This window comes from Cinclus cinclus, chromosome 14, assembly GCF_963662255.1.
Source record: "Cinclus cinclus chromosome 14, bCinCin1.1, whole genome shotgun sequence".
Taxonomy (NCBI): Eukaryota; Metazoa; Chordata; class Aves; order Passeriformes; family Cinclidae; genus Cinclus; species Cinclus cinclus.
The window spans coordinates 10,918,364-10,927,459 of NC_085059.1; the positions used below are offsets into that span (position 1 = coordinate 10,918,364).

General features: G+C 45.9%; 1 protein-coding gene across 2 annotated transcripts in view; it reads left to right on the plus strand.

Annotated features, from left to right (window-relative positions):
* FNIP1 (folliculin interacting protein 1) overlaps positions 1–3,687 on the plus strand; it is a 64,686-nt gene extending 60,999 nt beyond the window's left edge. For both annotated transcript variants that reach the window (XM_062502004.1, XM_062502005.1), the window contains exon 18: positions 532–3,687. In XM_062502004.1, coding sequence (XP_062357988.1) covers positions 532–610 — 79 coding nt within the window. In that variant the 3' untranslated portion in view covers positions 611–3,687. The remainder of the gene's footprint in view (positions 1–531) is intronic.
* The last annotated feature ends 5,409 nt before the right edge of the window (positions 3,688–9,096 follow it).

The window sequence follows — 9,096 nt, forward strand, 5'->3', positions numbered from 1 at the left end:
CCTCCAGGCTGATTTTCTCTACATGGCAGGAAACACTCTCTGTGTCATGTAAGGCAGATAATGCCCCTCTGTGGGTGTGGGACATGCACAGAGAAGCTATTTAAGGAGTATTTATAGAAGGCTCTGAGTATGTTTTCCTGCAGAGGAGTACAGGATGAGCAGGAAGGCAAACAGAGCATGTGTGATGCTGGGCATAGCTGCTTTAGCTGGTGTTCTGCTCCTGTGCTGTGTCCCACGACTTATTCCCTTTATTCTGAGCTAAGGAAGGAATTTTCCTTCCCCCATCTGCTTCCTCACCAGTTTGTTGGCCCTGTTAAAAACCCAACAGACAGGTGGGAGTTCAGGCAGTGCTGATGCTGTGGGAGCAGGCACATCTGGAGGGGTGGGAGGAACAATGTGGCAGCTGCAGTATTGTAGCCCATGGCCCAAGTACACGTGCTGGGGCTTGAGCAGGCAGTGTGGGTTCTGACATGTGTTCAGCCCAGTGACATTTCAGGTTGGATAAAACCTGACTCTTCTGCTTCCTTTCAGGATTGAATCCAGCGACCTCCCCTTGCTGGCAGCTGTAGCGAGCACTCATTCTCCGTACGTTGCTCAGATACTGCTTTAAAATGCCAGAGGCCACAGACTTTGACTTTTTGCCTCTCTGGAAACAAAGTGGAAGACAACTTGTTCTGGCTCCTTTCTCTTTGCAGCAAGTAAAACAAACTGCAGCTTGTTCAGCTGCAGCACCTCCATATATGACTGCACAGTGTGCAAACAGTTGGAGACTTCTCTCCCACTTGGCCACTTACAAAAAAGGATAAAGGAAAAAGGAAAACTGAGTAAGCCCAAGAATTCTGCCACAGGAAAGCAGAGGTTTTAGCAAAGCTGAAGAGATGCTTTTTTTTTGCAGTTTCTGCCACACTGGTTGACTGTGACTTTTACTGGGAAACGGAGGAAGAACTGCTCTGAGAAATACGTGATGCCATCACCCCTTACAAACTGAAAAAGAGAGCAACTGCCTTCAGCCAGGCTTCTGCTGATGAGGATCATGTTAGGGTCTGTAATTCTCAAGCTGCAATGATTTGTAAACCACTTCTACTTCTTCATGTCACAGTCCAATTCTGAATACTTCCCAGAGGAAGAATGGGGCAGGGGCCTGGTTTTTTGGTTTTTTTTAAGATGCTTATTAAAAACAGTCAGCTACAGAATTTATTTATGATCTTTCTCCTGGGAAGAGGAAATAATGGGGGACAGAGGGTGATGGAGAATGGAGGAAGAGGCCAACACATAAACTAGCGATGGAGATTCTTGGCTAGATGCTGTAACCAGTATTAGATGTTTATAATGTTTAAATGTTGCTTTATACTAAATGATGCTTTTCTTCCTCAATGTAATCAAAATGTTAAAAACAAAAATAATCTAAAGAGAATGTTGGCTGAAATTTCCCCATGGGTTCCCCAGAATGACATGACAATTACCTCTAATATTTTTATGATCTGTAAAATCTTGGACCATCCTATTCTTTTTACAGCAGCCAGTCAGCTATTGAAATAATTACATAGAAATAATTGTACCAAAGCACTGAGGCAAAATGAGTAGACTTATTACCCTTAATTGCTCAGGTAACTAATTGATACATTTTTTAAAACCGTTCTACAAAATAATGAGCATTGATTACACCACAGTGTAGTAATATCCAAATTATTTTTTGACAAATACACCCTTGCTGCAGATGACTCCCTTTTCTACTTACTTGTGTAATTACCAGCAGGAAATGTTGTTTATTTTATTCTCAGCATTTCTCTTTTACTCAGCATCACTGCTTTTGTCATTGTATACACAATAGCTGATGAGTAGCTGATGGACTGAACCTGGTGCAAGTAAAGTAGTCAGTGGGAGGTGGATTGTTTTGAAGGCTTTACTACCTCAGTTTAACTGGAGACTTCATTCTAGGCTTTGTTTTGCATATTTGTCCTAGCAGCCAATTAATGTTGCTGATTTTTAGCTTCTGTTTTCATCTGTTAGGTTTAGTATATTGAAATTCATGGATTATCCACACAAGTAGGAGACACGTATTCACTTGGTCACTAAACTCCATAAAGTTTCTATAAATATGCCATTCTGTAATCAGCATTTCAATAGTACAGCACGCCTGCTATTGTTGTTTGCAGAGTTACTTTAAGTACAAATCTATTTTAACCATTTGATAAACTTGAATAGGAGAGATCCCTGCCCCACCTCTGTCAGTGGCAGAACTCTCCTCCCTTCCTCCTCTTGGGCCAGGATTCACCTAGAGCAGTTTTTCAGTACTATTTAGAATCTGTCATCTAAAACTGTTCGAGGGAGATCTATGTGGCAAACCGACCCCTCCCTTCCATGTAGGGCTGAGTCTACATCAGGAAGTGACCCCAGCATTAATATGGGCAGTGTCATTGGAAACTCTTTTGTATATAAAATCTAATGTTGACTGCTGCCGGGGAAAAGCTCATGTTTAATATGTGATACAAGGATTTGTTTCTCCCATTTTTCAGATGTCCTTTCCTTGCCACACAATTATATTACATCTGGCTTTTGGAATGAGCACAAAACAGGGGCCCAGTTGTCTAAACACATTTCTAATGAAATACAGGCTTGCACTCAGAACATGAATGTTTAACTCTTTGCTAGGATATATGGTATAGGCAGTAGTTAGGATACCATGATGTGCATAGACTGGCAGTGGTCACCGGGCGGTGTCTGCGCAGCTGGGGCTGGCAGAGGAGGGTTCCTGCCTGTGCCTGGGGACGTTCCAGGGGTGAGTTCATCCACAGCACAGTGCCCAGAAAGCTGGGCAGCTGCACCCTCACCCTGCCATCCCCCAGGACTGTGCTTATAATGATCCTTAGAGGAGAATACTGATCCTCATTTGAGCCATTATTGCGCAAAATGTTGGGATCACTTTGAAATGGGTTTGACTCTCCAGAAAGGCCCTTGCATGGCTTGCAATGAGTATTTACATGAGACTAGAAGGAGGTGGCTCTTGGGAGGCACCTTCTCTGCTCCCCTCTGCCCAACACCACTTGGTAATGGCGTTAATGATGTGTTTAGTCAGTCCCAGATGGAGCTTCCTCTTCATCCTCCCACAGTGCCAGTCCTTCGTGGCATGACAGCACCCTCTCCACCTCTCAGCAGTATTGGTGGCAGAACACAACCAAAACCCTTGCGTGATGGGAAGCTTTCCTGTGAGTTAACTTTTTGGGTACACGAACACTGCGGTACGTACGTCTGTTTGTTAAATAATACAAAAAGGGATTTTTACAGGCTATAGCATTGACTTTTTAAAATATATCATGATTCTTCTATGTGAATAGAAAACTAATGTTTGATTTCTTTTTTCCACTATTCCCAATCTCCGTTTTTAACATGTCTTATTTTTCTGGCTGAAACCTAAGTGTACTAGGCACACAAATTAGCAAATTTGATTTTGTTGCAATTGGCAAACACTGGGCTGCTAAGAACAAACAACTGTTTAAAACAACAGATTTTACACCTTGCATATGTTTTCCCTGTTAGTTCTTAGAGATGTTTTATGACAATTTTTTGCTTTCTCTAAATTATTTAGAAGGTGGTACTTGTAAAATGCTGGGTAAAATGTACATACTTGTTATCTCTTCTGTTTTTGTATATATTTCCCAAGATGTGCACTTGTATTATAATAACCATTCCCAATTTTAGGGGAAATTTGTGCAATAAATACAATATGTCAGTTTAGTTCTGGTACCCTTTGTGTCCCTTTTTTGACATGGGCTATGAGTCTGTGGGTGAGTGAACCATCTCACATTTGACACCTGTCTCCTCTCAGTTGCTCATTTTGGGTCACTGATTCTGGCACTTGGCAATGCTGCAGCTGTTTATTTTGGGGTCTCATAAGTCATTAATTGTTTCAGATACGAATTTGTGAGTGAACTTGCTGTCCCTTCAGTTGTGAATGTTGTTGGCCCCCAGAAAGCAATAGTGAGATGGGAGGGAGGTCCTGATCCTCTGTACTGATGCTTGACTTTGTGTGAGGTGACCAGACATAAGCAGTAAGCCACTGTCTTCCACTGCTTCATACATGAATTCCTGAAGTTACCTGCAAAGGAGTTTATCACACAGGTGTTCGCCATTGTGTTTGTCACTGTATTTGTGCCCATCTGCCTGAGTACAATCCCTTTTCTATCTCTCTGGGCTGCTGCACAGGAATGAAGGTTATTGAGGAGTTTTCGTAAAGCTTTATTACATTTAAGTTCAAATTGTGATAACAGTGCTGCCAAGAAAAGGGAAGTAATAATAATACAACAGGAAAAACAAGTATGAAAATGTAGCAGAGTGTACAAATGAGGCTTTAGAGCACCACCTTAAATAAGGTCCTTTGTTCCCAAAGAATGGAGAAAAGACAGGCAGAAGATGGAAACCCTTGCCTGAAGCAGTTTCGTCTTTTATTTTTGATAAATGCTACATGGTTTCCTGCCGTGGTGCGTACCTGCTCCAAGTGCCCTTGCCACACACGAGATGCAGAACGAGCAGAGGTTATTGTCCCTGAGCCCTGTCTTGCAGTGACCAGCTGCTGGGCAGGGAACACTGCGGGTCCCACATTCAGCACTGCCAGACAGCACAGGAGCCTTCTAGGATTTCCACTTGCACCTGCCAAGTCCTGTCTTGTAAAAGGACGCCCGTGATGGGAGTGTTTGGAAGAATGGAATTTATCCTCTCCGAGGAATGAAAGCCACAACAACCGACTCTTGGGTGCTTAAACTGCTCCTGTAACGCCACCGTGAGGTTTCCCTATGCACAGGGATGAATTGCTCTGACTCTGCCTTTTTTGTTGGCATCGCAAGTAACAATATCAACGGATCAGTGCTCCTTGCGAGTGACTCAACAAAGCAATTATCACAGGATACCTTGCCTTTTAACGCTGATGACAGAGAACGTTACTGATGGCCTGGTGTACTTGTTCCATGATGGATTCACAAGGCAGAGCCTGCAGTCCCACAGCAGCACTGAAGGTGTCGAGCAGGCAACTCCAGCAGCATCTGCAGCAGAAGAGCTCGGCTTTAGCTGGGAGCTCTGCTGTGGAACACCGGGGATGTGCACTGTGCACTATCAGACCTCCTGCAGGGCTTCTTGGGCTCAGTGCACCTGACAGAGGGCAGAGAATTTTGTGTTACCAGAATAGATGGTCATGAGGTGTCCTCCTGATGGGGATGGCAAGAGTAGCTGGAGTCATGTGTCTGTGTGGGTGTTTGGCAGCAGTGATGTGAGCAGTAAATTCAGCAGTATAATCACTGCAGCATCTAGAAAATGCTTATGTTAATGCCTAGAATTTATTTCCTTTTTAACTTTCCAGCTAGACTGGGACATAGCACTTGCTAGCCAATATTTTTAATGTATTGTTACTCTTTTTCTGTAATTACCTTAATTTTTCTGAAACAAAAGCAAAAGCTAATTCACTTAGCTGAGGCAAAGACAGGAAGGAAGCCACAGCTATGCAAGTACCATGGTGTCTCTCATCTCCCACATTATTCCCAGGGGTCTGCAGAAGAGGATATGATTATTTTCTGTGTGGCTTAGAGCAGAGTAACCAGAGGACAATTTCTGGATCCAGGTGTGGGAAGCAGCTCGGTATGTTGGTTGTAAAAAAGCACAGAGCTCCTAACAACTCTCTGCTAACCTGCTGTTGCTTTCTTCACTCTTAAACATTTATTGTTAAAAAATAGCAGCCTCATATTTGGAGGTAAAAGTAAGCAGGGAGCCTGGAGATACACGTCTTCTGAGTCTCTGTGCTGCAAGGAACAGAATCTCTGTCTGTGTACTGCAGCATGCACATTCTGTTTCAGCCATTCCCTCATTTATTTTGTGGTATCACCCCTGCAGCCTTCTTGTCTTCCCTGTGTACAATAAGATCATCTTTGCTGTTACTACAGGCACATCTAAACACCCCAGCACTTCAGGTTTTGAAAAGTGTTGCTGGTGCTGGCTGGAGATCTTTCTTTAGTGGAAGCAGTGCTTTTCTGTTTTGACTGCCGAAGAGCCACAAGTTCAAATCCTATGGGATCTGTCCAGGCTTTTGGAGCAGAACCTGATTCCCCAGCAGCAGCGGCTTTGCTTTGAGAGTCCTCTGGCAGAGGAGCTGGAAGGTAATTTATCTGTGCCCAGTATGCCTGGTAGCTCTCCAAAAGGAGTGGTTAATTTTGCCATTGCTGTGGTCAGTGGGAAGGAACAGACGTTGCAGGACAGGCAGCTCAGCACCGAGGAACAGGAGTGAGAGCACCCGCCCCGACTGGCACAGAAAGTGACAACACAGAGCATCCCACGGAGCTGTGGGTCCCCCAGGAACTGATGGAAGAACTGGCGTGAGGGGTCGTGTTGGAGAGATGCTGGGACTGTCCTTCCACCGAGGCACTGCTGCTGGGCAGCATTTTCTGCCTCAGCAATACCTGCTGGCCTGCAAGGCTGGACTGTTGTGTGGCCTCTGGAAATGAACAGCTTCATGTGAACCATCATCTACGTATCACCCACTTGGGTCTTGCTCAGGCTCTCTGCTCTCTGGCAGCTTGTCTTCTGCTAGAAGCATAGTAGCAGGAAGCAGCACGTTACTCCCATGTACTTGTTTATTTTCATTACCAAAAATATCTGTACAGCAGCAGAATTTGATTTCCAAACCTCTGTGTGTTCCAGCTGTTTGTTCCCAGCTAGAGCTTAAGACATCTGCTCCGAGGGTGGGGATCACTGCTGAGCTCCTGCCTTCAGCTGTGCTCCTGAGAACCAGCTGCAGCAAGGCCCAGAGAGCTCTTAATGCCCCTCAGTGGTAGTTATGGTACAAGAAGGTGCAGGAGTAAAGGCAGGTGACAGCAAGTAATCGGTCCTGTGGTTTGGGATGTCGGTGATAAGGAAAGGCTACCCCAAACACAGCAGGAGTGGTTTGAGGTGAGGCACCCGACAGCACCTCCATGACCTGAGCGGGCGCCGCGGTGACACGGCCCTTCCCCAGCGCTGCCCTCCCCGCTCCCTGGCTCTCAAGGCCTCCGTGGATTGAGCAGTGCGCGGATTGGCCTGCAGCTGTGTGGGCAGGGCAGTGTGTACACCCGGGCCCGGCCCATCGGCACCGGGGAGCGCTCCCTCCTCTGCGGGCGGGCAGCCGGCCCGGTGTGCAGGGCGAGCCCGGCCGCGGGGCAGGTTCGTGCTGGGACTGACTCGGGCCTAGACACTCGCTTTGTTTCAAGGCCAGGCTTCCCCAGAGCTCCGTCTCGGAGCCCTGCAGTACAGCCAGGCAGCTGTCTGGGTGCTCAGACACCAGCGACAGCGAGGGACCGGGACTCCGGGTCAGAGCTGTGCTGCCCGGGACACGGATGAGCCATCCCCGCCCAGCCAGCAGTTCTTATTGCAACATCCCAAAGCTCGTCCCGGATTTCCAAAGCAGCACAGGAGATAAGCAGGTGCCTTTTTCTTATGACTCAGCTGCTCTCCCTATGCCCCAGCTTTGGCCAGGCCCCCAGTTGTGAGAGGAGCGCCCAGAGTGCTGGTGGCACTTCTGGTATGATTCACCTCTCGTTCCACCTTTGTGCTTTCAGTTTGCTGTTGTTTTCCTTAAGGACCTGCAACCCAGCACCTTTAGTAACAGTTTTTCTGCAGATAAAGCTTCTCAGAAATGAAATTACGGACTAAGAAAAGCCGTAAGGAAGAACGAGACAGGGGTGGCAGGATGGAAATGTCCTGTTCTGGCTCATCTTTTTTGTCTTACAGAATCAGAGCCTTGTGTGAATGGGAGGGAGCCACTTCCCCGGATGCAGGTCACAGGGCAGTGCAGGAGGGCACAGCCCGGTGGTGCCAGAGATCAGGGTCAGAGGTTAGGGCCATCCCTGGGCCAGTGCCTTTTAGCCCATAAATACATTGTTTAATTGCTGGTATTTTTTGGTTTGAAGATTTTATCTATTCTGTGCTTTCTAAAATGCTGAGAGAGATAAACTCTATCTGACCATTGTGCCTTTGTATGCTCCTGTTGTTCAGTTTCTAGCACTAACCAGAGTGTCTGTTTAATCTGGAACTTGCTTTTCCTTCTTTGTTAGCCCCTTAGGATGAGCTTGGATTCCACTGGTTGGACAGACCCTGCATTTTTCTTATGGAAAAGCACCTAAGAGGAATGGGGGGTCGGGCAGATCATGTGTGACTCTGCTGTGCTGGAGCAATTGCAACCAATTGCTGCTCTCATCATTATTTCCTGCATGAGCAGGATGGGCTGAAGCTGGAGCTCTGGGACACATGAATGTGTCACTAGTGGTAGTGCTGGGGCCGGGTGGGAGAGCTGAAGGTAGAGTTTGTCAAAACAAACGTTTTCCTTAAGTGGCATTGCAAATGGAGGCAGTGTTTCCTATGGAAGTGCATGTAGCTCAGCAGAGGAAGAAGGATGAGAACATTTCCTTGAGAAATGAGCTTCTTACTTCGCAAAGGCTCATTAATTTTGTTTTCTCGGCTAATGAAATTAATTTCTAGAATATTTTCACTAATGTCAACAAAGAAAAGTGGTTTATAAACAGCCTGGAGCCAGCAGAGAGTGCAGCGGTGAGGGCGCCTGGAGGCAAAGGCCAAGTCTGTGCAAGGGTGACCCCAGCAAGTCCCTTAGCCAGCTTCCAGTGCTGACACAGGGTCACTAGTGGGACATCTCCTGAGCAAACACCCTCATGTGGGGCCTTTGGGGTGGCAATGGCAAGAAGTCACTATGCTACAAAGGTATCTACAAACAGTGACTTCAGGTCAGAGGGTACCAGGGCATTTATGTGATTGATTATCCTGCCAGGGATGCTTTTCACTTTGGAGAACTTCAGTGTGTTGGGAAGACTATGTTCAGCATTTTTTTCCATAGTTATTTCTACAATTACTTCAAAATTACAGCCATGAGCAATTATAGTTTTCAATAGCTTATTGAGTGCGCTGAATCCTAAGAAATTAACTACCACATTTTCAAGGAGTACATTTATTAATACCAGCTGGTACTTGTCTAAATCTTGTCTAGTTTTGATCACTAACAGTGGGTTTAAAAGACATGAAAAAATAAGGTCTTCTGTTTCATGTATTAACGATAAGACTGATAAAATT